Source organism: Myotis myotis, unplaced genomic scaffold (genome assembly GCF_014108235.1).
Source record: "Myotis myotis isolate mMyoMyo1 unplaced genomic scaffold, mMyoMyo1.p scaffold_m19_p_2, whole genome shotgun sequence".
Taxonomy (NCBI): domain Eukaryota; kingdom Metazoa; phylum Chordata; class Mammalia; order Chiroptera; family Vespertilionidae; genus Myotis; species Myotis myotis.
In genome coordinates this window covers 184,252,199-184,271,577 of record NW_023416324.1, presented here as the reverse complement: position 1 = coordinate 184,271,577, position 19,379 = coordinate 184,252,199, and the positions used below count along the sequence as shown (strand labels likewise).

The 19,379-nt window shown below is 44.4% G+C and overlaps 1 protein-coding gene and 1 long non-coding RNA gene across 6 annotated transcripts in view; both read right to left on the bottom strand.

The window, feature by feature from the left end:
• NCEH1 (neutral cholesterol ester hydrolase 1) overlaps positions 1-19,379 on the bottom strand; it is a 65,349-nt gene that overhangs the window by 22,601 nt on the left and 23,369 nt on the right. For 2 of the 5 annotated variants that reach the window (XM_036349937.1, XM_036349940.1), the window contains exon 3: positions 18,208-18,273. The exons of the other annotated variants lie outside the window; for them this stretch is intronic. In XM_036349937.1, coding sequence (XP_036205830.1) covers positions 18,208-18,273 — 66 coding nt within the window. The remainder of the gene's footprint in view (positions 1-18,207; positions 18,274-19,379) is intronic. 5 annotated transcript variants of the gene reach the window in all.
• On the bottom strand, positions 199-7,973 carry LOC118676290. The gene is made up of 4 exons (XR_004974073.1): positions 7,653-7,973; positions 7,351-7,496; positions 7,131-7,205; positions 199-402 (listed from the first exon to the last, which is right to left on the bottom strand). It is a non-coding gene; the product is annotated as an uncharacterized LOC118676290 (long non-coding RNA).

Here is a 19,379-nt window from a genome sequence, read left to right as displayed (position 1 = left end):
TTTTCTAGAGAAACTGAGATAACCGTTTTCCCCCCTAATGTACATTTGTAAGTAGGACGATGAGGATTACCAAGTTCTAAAATTATTTCAGGTCAAAGAGATGTAAAATAATTCTCTCTAAAAAGTTCATTTGTATGCTTACATCAAAAGGGAAGGGAGGCTGGGGAAAAGCCACAGTACACTGATACCCACACACATAACTAGCTTAGCACGTGGTCAACTTTCAACATGAGCCAACCACATTAAATGCTTAGAGCTTCTATTGCAACGGACTTCTGCATCATTTCCTGGATTCAAAGGCTGTATTCTACGTCAGTGGTTCTCCACCTTTTTCAGTGATGGTCATTCCATTCTGTCAAACAGTTTTTAAATTCTCCTCTCTAAATCCTGCTTTACTTCTGCCTATTATAGAAAAAGAAATTTTCATGGACCATTTATCTGCATGAAAATCTATGATCATGATTAACCTCTGGAAGGGGAGTAGCTGGCCTGCGTGGCTCAGTGGTTAAGTGTCGACCTATGAACCAGGAGGTCATGGTTCGATTCCAGATCAGGGCACATGCCCGGGTTGCGGGCTCGAACCCCAGTGTGGGACGTGCAGGAAGCAGCGGATCAATGATTCTCTCTCATCATTAATGTTTCTATCTCTCTCTTCCTCTCTAAAATCAGTAAATATATGTATATACTATCTAATAATAGACAAACATGGTAATTGACCATACCTTTGCTATGCCTCCCATGGGCCAATCAGTGCGATATGCAAATTAACCGCCAACAAAGATGGTGGCTAATTTGCATACTGCAGGTAGGGTGGACAGCACCATCCCGCCTGCCCCGCGCGCCATCTGGGCCTGCTATCTGCGACCCGGGGCGGCGGGCGTCCGTGTGCGACACAACCCAGGGCGGCCGGGTGGGGCAGTAGCGATCGGCTGGCTTGCCTGGGTGTCCCGTGTGCGACCCGACCCGGGGAGATGCCCCAACCCCCAGATTGGCCCTGCCGTGTGCGAGACCCAGGCAGGCGGGGCAGGAACCGGGGGATTGGGCCTGCCATCTGCCACCCAGGGAGCGGGCTAAGCCAGCAGGTGGTTATTTCCTGAGGGGTCCCAGACTGTGAGAGGGCACAAGTGGGGCTGAGGGACACCCCCTCCCATCCCTCCTCCCACACCAGTTCACAAATTTTTGTGCACCGGGCCTCTAGTCCTATATAATAAAAGGGTAATATGCAAACTGACCAAACGGCCAAATGACCGGTCGCTATGATGTGCACTGACCACCAGGGGGCAGACCCTCAATGCAGGATCTGCCCCCTGGTGGTCAGTGTGCTCCCACAGGGAGTGCACCACTCAGGCAGAAGCCAGGCTCACAGCTAGTGAGCGCAGCGGGAGCCTCTCTGGCCTCCGCAGCAGCGCTTAGGATGTTCCACTGTGGGCTTACATCCCTGGAGGGCTCCCAGACTTCGAGAGGGCGCAGGCTGGGTGGAGGGACCCTGCCCTCCCTTCCCACCCCCCCCACCCCCCAAGTACACAAATCTCGTGAGCTTGGCCTCTAATAAATAAATAAATATATATATATATATATATGCCGGGGTCCAACCCCAGCAGGTCCAGGGGTTCCCAAAGGCGTAGACGGAGTCGGCGAAGAAGGAAGGACACGGAGACAGTGTTCAGTTGATCAGCAGCCTAGCCAGGATCTCCAGCCAAGTTCTGGTCTGGATCTCCAGAGAGGTTCTGCTTAGGATCTCCAGCCAGGTTCTGTGTCCATGTTCTCTTGCTAGGTTCCCCAGCCAGGTTCTATAGCCATGTTCCCTCGCTAGGTTTTCCAGCCAGGTTCAGTCACCAGGTTCTAGTCAGGTTCTCTTGCCAATTTCTGTAGTCAGGTTCAGTCCAGGATCTTTTGCCATGTTCTCTCGCTAGGTTCTGTCTCTAGGTTCTGAGGCCAGTTTCTGTCCAGGATCTTTTGCCATGTTCTCTCCAGCGAAGTTCTTCTGTCTCTAGAGAACGTTCTGTGTAGGTTCTGTGCCTAGGTTCTGTCTCTCCTGGTTCTCTCTTTTAAGTTCTGTGTGTAGGTTCTGTCTCCTAAGTTCTGTGTTCTAAGTTCTGTCTCTTGCTGTCTTGTTACATCTGTATTTATACCAGTTGATTCAATCCTATCAATCTCTATTACAAAGGTTAGGGCGTTTCTTATCTCCATTCCAGGGAGTAAAGATTATGTAGCTTAAGCATGATTGTTCGTAGTTAAAGTGATTAATTACCCGCCTGGCACTTAGTTAAGAGGTTTTATTCCTTCCCTAACTTCAGGGGAAAATCCCTACCTGGGGAAACAACCTTTTTCAGAGAGGAGACCTTGGTTAAAACACATAGTGCCAAGAAGGTGAGAAAACATTTTAAGAACAGTATGCCATATATGCCAGGTCCTTTGAAACAGCAAGGATGGACCGGCTCCTGGTATATATATATAATTTGTTTTAAAGGTGGGTAAAAGATGTACTGAGAACTTAAATAGGTAAGAATTTAAGTCTTGTCTGATTCTCTCCCTTTACCCAAATTCCCATCTTTTCTGAAGCTTTCATAGTTCCCTGTACTTTCTTTGAGACTTTAACTCTGAAGAAAATTCCTTTGATTTTAAAGCGTCAATTCAGATTAAATTTTTTTAAAGTTGGAAACCAAACAAAACATGCTTGCAGGCCAAATCTGGTCTAAGGGCCACCAGCAGCAACTTCTGGCAGAGAGGACGGGCGGTCCAGTCTGACTGGAAGTGCAGCAGGAAAGCTGCTGGCAGAGTAAATGCTCTCACGTGTAGACCTTAGTTAGTGTTCAACAATGAAACAACAGAGATTGTGGGACACTGTATTATTGATATTATGAGATTATCCTTTAGGAAGAATTATGCAGCTGAAATGTATACACAATAGGGTGGTTTAAGAGAAGAGACTGGAGGCAAGGGCAACTGCTATAAGAGCCAGGCAGTTGTTTGCAGGAGAGAAAATGAGGGTCTGCCCCTGGAGAACACGGGGGCGGGAACATCAGCAGGATCACTGAGTCAGAGGTGATGGGCCTTGGCACCTGCTCATAGAGAGGAGGGGCTGTGAGGCAGGTAGGCAGGGTAGAGGGATACAGAGAAAAGATTCAAAGATGCCCAGGGTTTTCACCTGGGGTATGAGAAACGGAGAACACGGGCAGAACAGTCAGGGAAGGTAAGATAAGATTCATTTTAGAACTGCTCCATGCAAAGCCAATGGAAGAGTTAGGTAGATCAGTTGCTCCCCATATGTGCTCTAACGAGGGATCAAACCCAAAACCCTTTAGAGCAGTGGTTCTCAACCTTCTGGCCCTTTAAATACAGTTCCTCTTGCTGTGACCCAAACATAAATTATTTTCGTTGCTACTTCGTAACTGTAATGTTGCTACTGTTACGAATCGTAATGTAAATATCTGATATGCAGGATGGTCTTAGGCGACCCCTGTGAAAGGGTCGTTCAACCGCCAGAGGGGTCGCGACCCACAGGTTGAGAACCGCTGCTTTAGTGCGAGGGACGACCCTCCAACCAACTGAGCCACCTGGCCAGGGCTGGCCATCAGCAACTTTAAGCTAACTTATAACTATGTTTAAGTTAACTTGTAAGATTCCAGTATATCTTCTAGTACAGTGGTTCTCAACCTTGGCTGCACATTAGAATCACCTGGGAATCTTTTTAAAATCCTGATTTCTGGGCCTCATCCTCCAGAAATTCTGTTTCTTTGTTATGGCATGTTATGGCATATTATGGCATGTACAAAGAAACAGAATTTCCGGAGGATGAGGCCCAGAAATCAGGATTTTAAAAGATTCCCAGGTGATTCTAGTGGGCAGCCAAGGTTGAGAACCACTGTTCTAGTGAATCTGAGACATTATAAAGTTCTTCAAAAATGCTGACTTTTTTACATCTCTTTGTAATAAGTATACATCATTTAGGACTTGCCGAAGGAGAACAGTGTTACAAACATCAAAGATCAGCATCAGAATCGTGAAATTACAGGTGACGTGGAAAGGAAAATTAGATATTTAGGCTCATTTCAGAAATTAAAAGGGAAGTGGAAAGAGTTGCTTTTTCTCATCTCCCTGTGAATTGCCTACCTCCCCCTCCTTAGTCCAAAATGACATATAGGCCTCATTTTGCCCATCTTTGGAATTTCATGCTTATGTGAATTCCCCATGCACATGTGTTAAACTTTTATTTTCTCCCATTAGGCTGAAGTATGTGATTTGAATTATTTAACCAGCCAGGACTCCCGGGGTAAGAGGAAAGTTTCACAGGCCCTGAAAGTGGGAACATACTAGACACGATAGATGTAGAAACTTCAAAATTAGAGATGTATACCTTATAGTAGGAGAGAAGAGACCGAGGCTGTGTGTAGAGGCTGCCTGAAGACGGTCTCGGCTGAGTTGAACTGAGTTTTAAAGAATGGTCAGTAGTTTGGAGAAGGAGAAAGGGGGAGGAAAGGCACACAGGTATTTGTGTGGGGGACAGGTGTTCCACACTTCAATTTCTGCCCCCCGCCCACACTTTGCTTTACGAGTGTTCAGCACCACGCTCCTCCAGTGAGAACAGGAAGACATCGAAGTCCTCTTTCCTATTCCTACCCAGATTACAAAAATAAAAAAACCACTCCTTCACTTGCTTGGGGCTGGATCTCTAATCCAACCTGACTCCGGCTATCTGATCACCGTTTCTGAGGCTTTTAGCAATATGGTAAATTCCACCGGAGATGGGGAGTCAATTTGCTCAGGGAAAGCAGGAATTGTAAAGCTGAACAAAATAAAATATGAAACCTTGGGAACAGCATCATTTAAAGGGATAGTGGACAGGAGAGAAAGAACCAATCATTAAGAGACCTTCCCCATCCCTATCTCCCCGCCCCTGCCCCCCCCCCCCAAAAAAAAAGAGACGGAATTAATGATTAGTGTGGCAGGAGAAACAAGAAGCTGGAGAAGCTGTTAAATGCCTGCAGAGAGGCCAAGAAGACCACTGGTGTTGACAGTGGGGCCATGGGATCGTCGGTGAACCTAATGAGTACAGCTGAGTGGGAGGTACCTGGCTGGAAGCCAGGCACTGATGGGTTGCAGAGTGAGTGGGAGTGAAGCAATAGCCATGGTGAATGCGGAGGAGTGCTTTCACTGTCGTAGAAAAGGCAGTAGGACAAGAGGCTGAGGGGAAAAGTAAAGAAAACCAGGAAACCTTTTTTCCTAAAGATGAAAGTTGAGCATGCTTGTAGGGAAACAGCCTGTAAACAAGCAGAGACCAAGGTTCCAGAAGAGAAGAGAAATAATAAGTGAAGTGAGCCCCTGAAGGAAGGAGGAGGAGAGAGGTTCTGGAGACAGATAAAAGGGCTGGCCTTGGGAGGCAGTGGCTGGTGAGATTACAGTTGGTAGGCAGAAAAGCTGAGGGCATTTACCTCTAAAGAGAACTGCTTTCTGTTGAGATCAGTGCTGTCTTTACCCCAAAGACAGCGACTTTTCAAAGGCCGCCCTCTTTGAAGGCAACCCATCACAATCTGGCTTCTGGCCAGATACCTCCGACCCACTGTCTTATGAGATTCACCAATGGCCCCATCACCCCCTGCCAATGCCCATGGCCTGCTTGGCTGCACTGTAGGCATCTAACAACTTGCTCTTTCGTGAAACTCTCTTCCCCTTAACTTCTCCAGTCTTGTTTTCTCTTATCATAGTAATAATGAATACCTCTTTTTTGGGGGTGGGGGGGTGGGGAGGAGCCTTGTCTTTTATTGATTATTTCTTCCTCTCCTGCCCACTGGCCCTTTAATAATGGTGTTCCTCAAGGTTCCATTATTAAAATTTTATTCAACTGCACAATTCCTGCTTTCCCTGAGGAAACCAATGTACTTCTACAGCACAATGCCTAGATAACAGGAAGTGCTTACTAACTAGCAGCCTATTAAACTGAATGGCTAGGACCTCTGTCCATAGGCCGGTGACTTCCAAATTTCTCTCTCCAGTTCCCGATCAGTGGTTCTTAAGCCGCAGGTGCCTATTTCCAACCATCTCCAGGATCTAGCCCAAGCATGTCGTGCGGCCCGCTGGCCGTGAGTTTGACATGCTGGATCTAGCCGAAAAGCTCTTGGAAATGAACAGGTTCTACCCTTCCTTCTCCACCCCCAACTCAGCAACTCCCTTCTTTATTAACGATCTGACCATAATTCTAGTTTTCAAGCGGGGGACAATCCTTGCTACGGGTTTCTCCTGCTATCTGAAAGTAGAGCATTCCTATGAAAGCTTTCAGAAGCTGAAATGGCCTGAAGCGAAGAAGCAATTACCATTCATTTAAATGGAAACATATTTTTAGTCCAGTTTTACGCTAAGTGTAACAGCCTTACAAGCTCCCTTAGGCTTTCCTAATAATACCTGAGGACACACTTAGCTAATGCATGCACAACATAAATCGGGAAAAAGCCCAGATGCTCACAGGCACAGTACAAAGCTACGGTGGCTTGATGCTAGGACACTGAGTGTAACTGGGGTGCCCCTCTCGCTGCTTGGGGTGTGTGCTACCCCCACGAGGGCTCTCTGCAAAACAAACGCTGAATGCTGTTTTTGCTTTTTACCATTTTTCATAAAAATGAAATCCTTCCTTCCTTTAGGTTACTTGAAAACAGGTACTAATGTAGGCCTTTCATAAAAGCCAAGTGGCACAGCAGGGGACACCTGTATTTTCTTCAGCTCCTTCTCTCCCTCACATGATAAGCAATCAATCATCCATCTGTGTCAATTCCACTTGCCAACAATTTCTGAATCTTGTTCTACCCCCAGCCTCCAGGCCCCAACTCGTACTGCTGCCTTGATTATATGCTCATTATTTCCTGTGTTTGCCTACTAACCTGAATTCTATGACCTGATGTTTACTGCTTATCAGAGTTCTGACCCTAAAAGGCTACTCAGATTACCTGGCTACTTAAAAACTTCCACTGCCTTCCAGTTTTCTTCAGAAAAAATAAACACAGTGCACTTGACATTCCAGTCTGATACCACTCTCCTTTCCAACCCCCATCTCTCACCACCCCAACCCTTGTACTTTCCACTTCTCTGGAGTCACATTTACTCAAGTACAACTTACATAATTTTATTTTATCCTGTACCTGCTGCTTTCTTTGGCAATGGCCTTCAGTGGTGTGCTAGAATAACTCCAAGTCACAAAAATCAACTGTTGAAATCTACAAGTCAGTTGACATCAGGTCAATAGTTTGAAATTGGCCGTGGTGGGAGTACTTACATCATGGAAATTAGCAAGAGCTACAAATCAGGTTTTCCCCGCCCCCCACCCTCACCCCAGCACTCCATTGCCTCTCTACTTCACACCTTTGCCTGCTTATCCAGAGCACTACATCCTAGTTTAGGGTGTGGACTAGGAAGTCAGTCAGCCAAGGTCCAATCTCGGCTCACACTTTACTAGTTGGGTGATTCCGGGCAAGTCACCAAACTTCTCTCTGCCTCTGTTTCTCCACCTGCAAAATTAGGGTGATCATCATAACTACTTTAGAGTGCTTTTGAAAGCCTTCCCGGCATAGAACTTAAAATATTCATTCTCAGAATGCTCTTTTTATTTGCTCATGTAAGGCCCTCATAGCATTTCAGACTGTCATAGAATAAAGCCTCACTACCTGAGCTTAGCTGTGGTGGCTGCCAAGGTCACTCTCACATCCGCTGGGAGCCACGCTGACTCACCGGCTGCACGGTCCTGAGCTGAGAGATATACAAGGACTTCAGGGGAACAGAGCCCTCTAAGTGATATAAACCCCCATCTTCCAGCCTTCCTCCGAAGAAAAGGTTGTGAAGAGTCACTTTTCATTATCCTGCCTTGAAATTCTTCGAACAAGGTTAGAAAGGGTAAAGGAAATAGGAAGGAGAAGAAAGAGCCCAGACCTTGGACAGAAACCAAGGCCAAGGCCTGGCTCTATCATTTATTGGCTACATGACCTGGGCACAGTTCCGAAGTTCTCTGGGTCTCAGGGTCCCAGAAGGGAAGACAGAGCACACGTGACAAGTAAATCCACATCCCCTGTTGTTGCCTCCTCTCTCTGGAGGCCCTGAACTGGCAGGAGCCTTGCTCAGGACTTTGGTAGGTCCCCATCTGGTTAGGCACCCTTCCTACACCTGCCCTTCCTCCCTTATTTTTTTTACTCAACACTGTGTTGGTTAAAGAAACCTTCTTTCCCACACTCTGAGATTAGGCAGGGACCAAAAAGAGTTGTGTGGGGCATAGCAAGCAGCACTCTTGTCCATATAGCAAGGCACGGCAGGGGGGGGGGGGGGGGGCTGTTCAGACAACCTGGGAAGCACAGAGTAGGGTTCTCAGAGGAGATGACTCTACCACAGAATTTCAAGTTTGTTTAGTTCTGTATCCAAGGATTTCATTACAAGCTACAAAGAAAAGCCTCACCACCTCTCAGTTAACAAGGTAACCTAGAACAGAGAAAGGAAAGCGCTCAGAGGGATCCGACACCCTAAAGCCTTCCGTGTGTTCTCTCCCTCCCGATTCAATCTGGGGGAGCACAAAAAGGACAAGCTTTTTTCTTTCCAGTTCCTAAACCTGTTTGTTTTTTTACTGTCACAAAGAAGACAAAGTACTTGCTTAGTTCCAAAAGCCTGGCATCTTCTGTCAAGACATGTCCAGGAGTATAATAATAGCTCAGACATACTGACATGTGCTCTCTGCCAGTCAGTGTCCTCAGTGTGGAGGTATCTCGGACCAACAGTGTCCAGTGACTAGCCCAAGGTCACACAGGCAGAAAGGAGTGGGCTGGATTTGAACAGAAGCATTCTGGTTCCAGACACCTTAACCATCACCCTCTACTGCCACTCACCAGTCAATTTAGTCTCAAACCTATATCATAAAACTGGAAGATTTTACATCCGGAACGCACGCATAGTTTCCCATATTTACACAAGAGGAAACTGAGGCTCGTGGAAAATATATGCCTCCCCCAGGGTCAGCAGCTGTAGCAGAGCAGCTCTAGCCTTGACCACCTTGGGCCCAGGAGGCACCCCGCTTCTCTCCCTTCCCTCCAGCTCTTCCTCAGCGGCACATTTCTCTCTCAAGCCTTCTCTGGGCCTTTTCTCTCTCACCCCTTTCTCAGTTCTGTTCCATCTCACTCTCTACCTTCCAGACACACGCACATGACAGCTGAAATGCGACTTTAAAAAATTAATTCAAGTTCTTTCATACTCACACCTCTGTTATCTATAACAGCAGTAACTAGATTGTAAGCTCCTTGGGATGAGGCCTGAGTCTTGGCAATCGATTGTTTTCCAGAGCCTCAGACAGAGCTGGTCATAAACAAATGCCCTTCACCGGGCCACTGCAGCTGCTGAAAGCCTCCCTTGGTCGCTGGGACAAGCAGCATTTGTTTTCACTGGAGTGTTCCCGATAGCAGGTGGCTAAAGGGCAGCACAAAGGAATTCCAGTCCTCAACCAACCTCCCAAGCTTCCTTAGGCTAGATGGCAACTCAGAGCCCGCCCACTCACGCCCTCTGCCTGACTTCACAAGTGTGTTCAGTTCTACAGGCTTCTCCAGTTTGGAGATTAACCTTCCTCTTCATGTAACATGCAGGAAGCAGCAAATTAGATGTGACCTTTGAGAAATGGTTTCTTAAGTGGCAGATAAACCCAAAAGTCACGGGCAAATGATTTTTATAGACACCTACAGATGTCGGAAGAGCCAGAGTCAGATGAATTACACTAAATTAAGACACCCTTGTGTACCTTCCGCATGCGGTTACAACAAATGAATGCATACTACATAAAATACATAATCAATTTTAAGAAGCACAATAATGACTCTTTTGTACAATGCTTTACAGTTTATGACCGTTTGAACTTTCCCTTGTTTCAGTCTCAAAGAACCTATGAAAGAGGAAGAGCAGATATTACACTCATTTTATGCTCACTTGAAGCTAAATGCCTTGCCCAGGATCATGAAGCTCCAAGTGACAGAGTGAGCACCAGGACGCAGCCGACTGCCCCACCGCTCCGAATGCCATTACTCAGAGCTCAGCATAAAATCGCTAACCGAACCATTATTTAACGCTGAGCCTCTCCCATCACACGGGTTTCGAGCACTTAAGAGTAGAAGGTTTAAAATCGGGGTGGAGAAGGGAAGTAGGTCATTTTCCCTTACCAGCAGCACGTGTGCCAGCAGATCTGCTGGGCCGGTCAACAGGAGCAGGTTGCCTGTCAACAGGGCCTAAGAAAACTGGCTTTAGTACAAAAGCCCGTGGCTTTACAGCATTTAGAATTTCTACAGCCAGAAGTTTCAGTCACTCCTTGGCCTGAGGCCTTAGGAGAGATGATGGTCCAGCAATCCCAGAGGCTTAGGAAGGAAGGCAGGCTGCAGCGATAGGATCTGAAGGTCCCTAACAATGGAGGTTCTAAATCTAGCCCAGGAGGGGATTCTGATTTAACAGACTCAGGAAATTGAAGCAATCTACACCTCACAATTTTGTTTAGATGTTTCGTTGTAGATTGAGTGTATTTAAGGTCTAACATTAAGTCTAAATCAAAATATCTATACAACAGATAACTATATTGGTTATAGTTAGATAACCAACTGTTGTGAACTGATAGGTTAGATATCCCATCACGAGAAAGAGTCCGTATCTATTTTTTATCCACTTGTTCAGCAAACATTTGTGTTTACTTGTGTATCAGACACCAAAACTGGTACAGAGACAAGCGGAAATAAAAAGATGGGCTCCATCCTTCAGCGACAGTAGGTAAGGTGGATATATATATACTCTGCAAGGCAATGGTAGGGAAAGGACCCTGCGTACCTACACAGAGAAAGAAGAAACAATTTCTGCTCAGAGGAGTTTGCAACATGTTCACAGCATGGGTGATATATGAGTTGAGTCTCTAGGAGCAAATAACCATTTGCCAGAAAAAAAAAAAAAATGAGGGACCACATTTCAAACAGGGGAACAAAGGACGGTAACTTACAAGGTATAGAAGAGAAAGGCTTGCTGGGAAGTTGGGATGAACTACTTGGCCCTGAGAGAAACAGGGTTAGCACTGTATTTCAATGTGTTAAAATAGTCTTAATTTAATGACTTTGAATCTGGTCTTTATGATAGTTCCTTTTTTTTCTTTTTAATCTTCATTGTTGAAAGTATTACAGATGCCGCCCCTCCCCCCTAAACCCCCTTCACTCCTCCCCCTCTTTATGACACATTCTAAGAACATCTATTCCTCCTCTCCATCACCCACCCCTCATCCCCAGTACAAAACCCAGGGAAGCAAAAGTCTGGTTCCACTAGAAGAGATAAATCCCAACGGGAAAGACAAAATAAGTTTGGCACAATAAGCAGGTTAGTAAATTATTAGTTTTTACTGTTCACCTGACTCTAGCACTTAGCTAAACACCCTTCATGTGTAGTGTGAAGAAGAGTTAAACTTGAGACTAATTTTTTTTCAAGATTTCTTCTGAGAGGATTGGAAATTGAGGCTTATAATGACTGTCAAGTAGGTACAAAGTAAATATTCCCATTTTGAGACCCATTCATCATACTATCACACTACACGTGAAAGTTAAAACTGAACATATTCTCAGTACTTAATTCCTTAGTTCCGCTAGCCCTGAAATTCCCTAGTGCAGAGAAAGCAGAATCCTAGAAAAATGCTGTTTTATAACCCAGAGATCATCAGCTTTACACTTCAGAGGAGAGTGATGGGTTCAAGATAGCCTGTGTTGGCAATCAGGACATTACTACTTGCATTAGTTGTGCCTGTATTATTTTTGCTGAATAACTATTAAATGGTGCACAGTTAAATTTTACTGCTTGCGCATAGACATATATAGTGGTTAAGAATTTTCAGTAAGAAAACTTTAATGTAAAGACTCAGTTTCTTTGTGGGTTTTCAATTGTGTGTGACCCAGTGATTTATAAAGAAACATAAGCATAAGGTTATTTCCCACTGTGCTGTTAATAAAACTTAGCATTATTAAATATTGTCCTCCTCTCATATTATGTATTGGATATATAAAAAACAATATAGCTCTGCTGGTTTGGTTCAGTGGATAGAGAATCAGCCTGCGGACTGAAAGGTCCCGGGTTCGATTCTGATCAAGGGCACATGCCCAGGTTTCGGACTTGATCCCCAGTGGGGGACATGTAGGAGGGAGCCAATCAATGATTCTCTCTCATCATTGACGTTTCTATCGCTCTCTCCCTTCCTCTCTGAAATCAACAAAAAATATATTTTAAAAAATAATCTATATATACAAAAGAGTAATATGCAAATCAACCAAACAGCGGAATGATCAGAACCACAGCTCCACCAGTTGCTATGAGGCACACTGACCACCTCTCAGTCCGTCCCCACAGCGGTCCCTCCCCAAAGCTGGCAGACAGGCTCCAATGGGGGGGGGGGGGGCGGGGGGGCGGGGGGCGGGGCCAGCTGCCGGCAGCCGGGGAAGATGGCTCTGATCACAGGCCAGGCCTAGGGACCATACCCGCATGCACCCGGCCACTAGTAATAATATAAACTGAGCCACCTTAAAATGGAGTTTGAGCTGCCATCCATGGGGACTGCCTTGTACATCTTATGCCTCAAACTTTGAAATGTTAAAACAAAGCAAAACAACCTTTGGACTGAGCCTAAAGCAACACTGTGTCCTGAACAATCATTTGCAAAGATAAGAAAGCAGATATGACTACCAGACTGAAAATTTTAAACATTCTTTAGAATTAGCATCACTATATCAGCTTATCTGCACCTACAGAAATGCCTTCTTTCACTGATGTAATTGTTCCCCTTTCCTTTTTCCTCAAATACCCCTTGCCTTTGCCTCCTAATATTAATATTGTGTTTCTGCCTGAATCAGAGCTTCCTGAATAGCTATTCATACATATAATTCATATATATAATTCATATATATATTGATTTCAGAGAGGAAGGGAGAGAGAGAGATAGAAACATCAATGATATGAAACTACAGTGGGAAGGCAGAGGAGGGTTGGGGAGGGTAAAAGATCAACCGTAGGACTTGTATGCATGCATATATAAGCATAATCAATGGACCCAAGACGCTGGGAGAGGTGGGGAGAGCATGTGTCAGGAGGTTGGGGATGCCGAGGGGAGGTCAATGGGGAAAAAAAGGAGACATATGTACTACTATTTGTAATACTTTAAACAATAAAATTTAATTTAATTTAAATAAAGAGAGAGAGAGAATCATTGATGGGTTGCCTCCTGTATGGCCCCTACTAGGGATTGAGCCCACAACCCAAGTATGTGCCCTGACTGGGAATCAAACCATGACCTCCTGGTTCATAGGTTGATGCTCAACCACTGAGCCATACCAGCCAGGCGCTATTATTTTTTATCTCAAATAAATGCTGTTGCCTCTCACTTTGGCCTTTTATATTTAGGTCAACAGGTAAATCAGGTGATAAAGCACATTTCTTTTCTGTAAAGCTTCACTGAAAGTTACCACTTTATTATTTTTTTTATAACTTGAATAGAATCCTATATAATAAATGCCTAATATGCAAATTGTCCCCTCGGGGGTCATTCAACCAGGAGTTCGACTGGGAGGCTGGGAGTTCAACTGCTCGCTATGACATACGCTGACCACCAAGGGGCAGTGTGGAACATGGCGGGTGTCAGCAACACAGTGCTGGCAGCGGGCAGTAGTGGAGGCATGCTGACCCCGACGGGCCCTGACAAGAGTGGGAACATGGCAGGATGGTGGAGCAGGTGACTGGGCAGCTTCAGGCCAAGGCGGGGTGCCAGGTGGGGCTGTGGGACTGGGGGTGCGAGCTGGGGCCCCATCTCCACAGGCCACCCAGAGGGACTCCACCCATGCATGAATTCGTGCATCAGGCCTCTAGTCATTATATAAAAGTGAATGAGGGAGAGAATGTTTACAAAGACAATTCTCTGTTTGAAGATAAGCACCATAGGATAATGACAATGCATTTTTTCACTGCTTCATCCTTACCACTTAGCACATTGCCTGGTGTACAGTATTTGTGCACCAAGCCCTTGTGGAATGAATGAGTGTCCATAATCACACTTAGAAGTATATATTTATAATGCTTGAAAACACACTTCTTCCCATATATCTGAAACTATTTACTAAGACATACATTACCGTGTCTGATAATTATGAGATTACTAAAACTAATTTTACCTTAGCAACTACTCAAGAAAATCAAATCTAAAAAATGCTGCAAGACTATAAATAAACAAAAAATGGAAACAGCTCACTAAAATGCAATTATCTAGGCACACACACACACAAAAAAACCCCACATAAATCTGGGTGAAAAGTTAATCAAGTAAATACATTTCTTAGGAGTCGTAATGACTACTCAATCTAGTTCAGACATCTTGTGGGTTTAGGTGGGAATTTAAGCCCCGGTAACATAAGAAGCCAAGTGAACAGATACCATCTAGTCTGTGTGCAATTCTGTAGAGAACTCCCAGTAGCTAGAACTCGGTCTCAGAGAGAACCAGCAAAGCTCCATCCTCACAGAACTTGTAAAGGAGCCTCTCTGACCTAATTCTCTCTCATCTAGGTCTCAGCTCTCATTTCTTCAGACATCTTTCCTCACTTACCAAGTGCCTTGGTGAAAAACGCAATCCCGACGAACTTACACTGGATGTAAACAAAGTTGTGTAATTCTAAAACCTAAAGAGCCCACAGGTATATAGACTCTCCTTTACAAACTGAGAAAACTGATGCCAGAGAGGTAAGGTGACCAGGCCCAAACCATCCAGTCACTGACATGTTTGAACTAGAATGCAGGTCTACAGTCCCAGTTCCAGGTTCTTTCACTACATCTCCATGGAAAAAAGTTTCAATTTATCTCAGAAAGTTTCTGTGGCCCTAATGGTTCATCTCTCCCCCTTCATAGCAAAATTGCTTAATTCTAGACTTATTAGCGTTATTTTGCTGTTGTTGTTGTTGTTATTTTAATTCCACTATTCCAGTGATGGCGAACCTTTTGAGCTCGGCGTGTCAGCATTTTGAAAAACCCTAACTTTACTCTGGTGCCATGTCACATATAGAAATTTTTTGATATGTGCAACCATAGTAAAACAAAGACTTATATTTTTGATATTTATTTTATATATTTAAATGCCATTTAACAAAGAAAAATCAACCAAAAAAATGAGTTCGCGTGTCATAGGTTTGCCATCACTGCACTATTCTGAGGCAGGCTACTAAGAAGCTAGGAAAATTCCTTTCGGAAGTGGAATGAGGGAAACTGAGATGAAATAATGAAATAAGGCCAAACAATTTGATCAATTTACAGACACCTGGTGAATCACAAGGTCTTATCGTCCCTAACCAAGGACACTTAGGAGCAAATGGTTTACACATTCCAGATCACGTGGAGGCAGACCCGCCTCCCTCCCAGGCCCTCTTCAATGACATTCTTTAAAGATGAAACTCACCAGATAATGACCCTGACCCTGACCCTTCTATACACTCATTTTGATAAATCAACAAATTGAAGGACAACTCATGAATATGCTGTTAAGGCCCTCCCTTGAGACCTCCCCTAGGATTCCCACAATAGAGGGGAGACAGAAGCCTCAAGACAAAGGACCCAGTGTGGGCTCTCTCTCGAGTATGCCCAAGCCTTTTCTTGTGCATGGATTTTTTTTTTATTTTCTTTTTCCTAAACTCTAAGATCCCCTCGAGACTTGAAACCAGGGGAGCAGCAGGCAGCAGGAGCTTGTCCCAGGCTAACCCCCTGAACCTGTCTCTAAGATCCCCCTTTTTCTCTTACTTCCCAGTGAGCTAAAAGCAGCCCTACCCTAACTCACTTCTGTCACTTTGACTTTCAGTTCTCAGTGAGTTCATGCAACCTAGTGTGGCTCACCTCTTTCTTATAAAGTCTCTAGAGCAGTGGCTCTCAACCTTCCTAATGCCATGACCCTTTAATACAGTTCCTCATGTTGTGGTGACCCCCAATTTCATTGTTACAAATTGAACATAATTAAAGCATAGTGATTAATCACAAAAACAATATGTAATTATATATGTGTTTTCCGATGGTCTTAGGTGACCCCTGTGAAAGGGTCGTTCGACCCCCAAAGGGGTCACGACCCACAGGTTGAGAACCGCTGCTCTAGAGAGCCAAAGCAGGCTGACTTCCTTTACCCTAAGGCCTTCCTTTGTTTCACTGTCCCCAGCTTTAACATATGCACTCTCAAAACCACCTGGACTCATGTTGTGAAATCTTTTCTTCACAAAGTCAAGAACCCACACACTCCAGGCCAGCCCAAGGCAGACCTGGTCTGGCCCAGACCCCATTGGGTAACACTTCCACTTTACTATTCCATCTGCCTCCCAAACCTACAGCCAGAACATCCATGTTTCAACAGCACTGTTCTAAATCCTCTCTACCTGCTGACCTGAGTCCCGAGCTCTCTTTGACATCTCTGGCTTTAACTTTTTGTTGCCTTTTTACATGCTTAGAATATTAGAATGTTAGAGCTGGAGGGAAAACTACAAAGCAGCTTTTCCCAAACTGTGTTTCATGGAACAGCAATTTGAGGAGGTAATTTTGCACAGAGAACAGTGAAAGGCTCTAATCTTATGATTAACTAAGCTTGGGAAATACTCCATATCAGTTCTCTAAGAGGTTCACAGGGCACATCAGCTTTTGATTTTTATTGTTTTAATCCTCATCCAAGGATATTTCTTTCCATTGAATTTTTTAGAAAGGGGGTGGGGGACAGAGAAACCTCTATGTGAGAGAGGCACATCAATTGGTTGCCTGCCATTCAAACCCTGACCAGGGCTGGGGATTAAGCCGGCAACCAAGGTATGTGCCCTTGACCTGGAATTGAACCAAGGACACTGTGGTTCGTGGGCCAATGCTCTAACCACTGAGAAAACCAGCTAGGGCCACATCCGCTTTTTAAAGACAAAGACAAGCCCCAGTAGTAAAACAGGAATTTATTTTACTCTGCTTAGTCTTTCATCTTTTCACACCTATTAAATTCCCTTAAACTGGTTTAGGAAGACTGTACCTAGCCCAGCTCCCTTCTTCTACAAATCAAAACTGAATCTGCATTTGAATCACTTACCAAGATCCTGCTTTATTTGGAAGTCAGAGCCAGAGCTCCAATCCTGCTCTGAGTCCCAGACCAGGGCTTGCACGCTAAGTATTATTTCTCCTCTGCTAGATCCAATGCTTTCTGGTCTTCAGCACACCCAATTCTGTGCCCCGAGATGGGCTACAAATGTCCACACAGTGTATGCTTAAGGGGAAGGGAAGAAGAGTGGATGCTTGGCTTTATTATTTCAGCTTGATCTTACATCCAATCAGGACATAGGACTATGCTGGGTTTCCTCTGTTGCACAACATCTGTGTAACAGTAAACACTGGGCATAGCCATGCAAAGCCATCCCAAGGATCTTTCTCAGAGGTTCCAAGGGACAAGCCCAGAGCAGTGTGTCCGGGAGGTGATTTGAGGGTGAGGCTGTTCAGAGGAGGGCCACAGTCTTTAGGCCAAAGGGTTGGGTGAACCTGGACCCCCCCAAAGATTTGATGGTACATGCCAAACTGCCCTTCCATCCTCTCCATGCTTCCTTTGCATGTTCTCCAAGTTTTCTCGGATGACTCTAGAGATCCTGTTATGCCAAGAATCAGTCTCCTTTCCATTTTTTCCTGGGAAGTGGGGAGGGGGGAGAGCTAGGAAGACATAACACAAAGGAGCTTTAAGACAGTGGGAAACGTGGTTTGCACAAAGGGCCAATGTTTGCACGAGCTGCTGTCGTTCTGTTTGGGCATTTCCAGAATAATTGTGAAGTGAATGGACAATGAGGGTGAGAATTAAAGGATGGAGGTCAGATAGTTTCACTGATGAGTGGTAGCCCATACTCTTCTAAACAGCTCCTTTATCCAACGAAACAGGCCTGCTCACAATTCCTAAGCATGTGCATTCCGACCAGCTTGCTTTTGTTCATATTTTATATTATTTTCTTCTCCCCTACCACACAGGACTCCCTTTCCCTACCCTCCCTGCAACACTATTCTGACCCACTCTTCAAGGTACAGCTTGGATCTTCACCCTCCCAAGGTTACTCCAACTCTGTTTTTACCCTTCTCTAAGCTCCCAGACTTTGTTAATCACCCATGTACTTATGGCTTCCAAACATCTCTAAGCTTATGCTCCTACATTATTTTACTTACTGTGCCATTATGTCTTCTTTTCCAAATAAAATCTGAACCCCTCGAGCATAGGAATCGTTTGGAACACTTGTGCAAAATAAAAGTTGTTCAATAAATATCTGTTAATTAGGTAAAACATGAAATGAGTATAACTAGAGAACACAGGTCATAAACTCATGTCCTCAAGGGCCAGGGCAATGAATAAAACAGGTGTAATGCCTCAGGGAGTGGGGTGGACTGGTGGTAAACTGGAGCAACAATGTCCTGAATAAGGAAGAAGTGGCTGCTCTCCCCAGGTGACTGCATGATGTGGAAATTCTGGCCCCATGTTGCCAGATGATCTGACTTTTTAAAGCAGAAACCCAGATTATTATGTAAAATATCTGAGATTTTAAGTATTGGCAATGAACTTTACATTTTTTAATATAAGGTGTCAGCCAAAAATAACATTATCTAACATTATCTGGCTCTCAAGCTGGTTGTTTGAAAGTTAAATCACAGTTTTTTTCATACAAACTATATGCATGATTGACAGTATTCTATCCCCAAATCTGGACAATAATAAACAAAACTAAGACATGACATCAGAATATTTTATTTTTTGTTTTGTTTATTTTACATTTTGAATTATGATGATGTGTAGAAACAGTTTAATTAAAGAGCGATGACAATGGCTGTGGGGATTATAGAGAATCTGCATGGGATTCATGGATCCACCCAAGGATTTCATAGGCTGATCAAGTTGTTTCTTTTACTTTATTTTTTACAACATATTTTTATTGATTTCAGAGAGTAAGGGAGAGGGAGAGAGAGGTAGAAACATAAATGATGAGAGAGAATCATTGGTCAGTTGCCTCCTGGCCCCTACTGTGGATCGAGCCTGTAACCCGGGGATTCCAGCCATGTGCCCTTGACTGGAATCGAACCTGGGATCCTTCAGTCCACAGGCCAATGTTCTATCTACTGAGCTAAACCTGCTAGGGTGTACTTGTTTCTTTTAAAAATTCCCTTTCCTTCAAAATACACAGATTTCCTTTTCCTTGATTTGAATGTAGTCTTCTTGTCAGAGGTATTTATAACAACTTGGGAATAAAAAAAGAAATGGAGAATGAAGACTCATTTTTCTGAGATTATTCATTTGGTTTGTGTTAGAAGAAAAGATCAAAGGGAAATATGTCACGGAGAATATAATA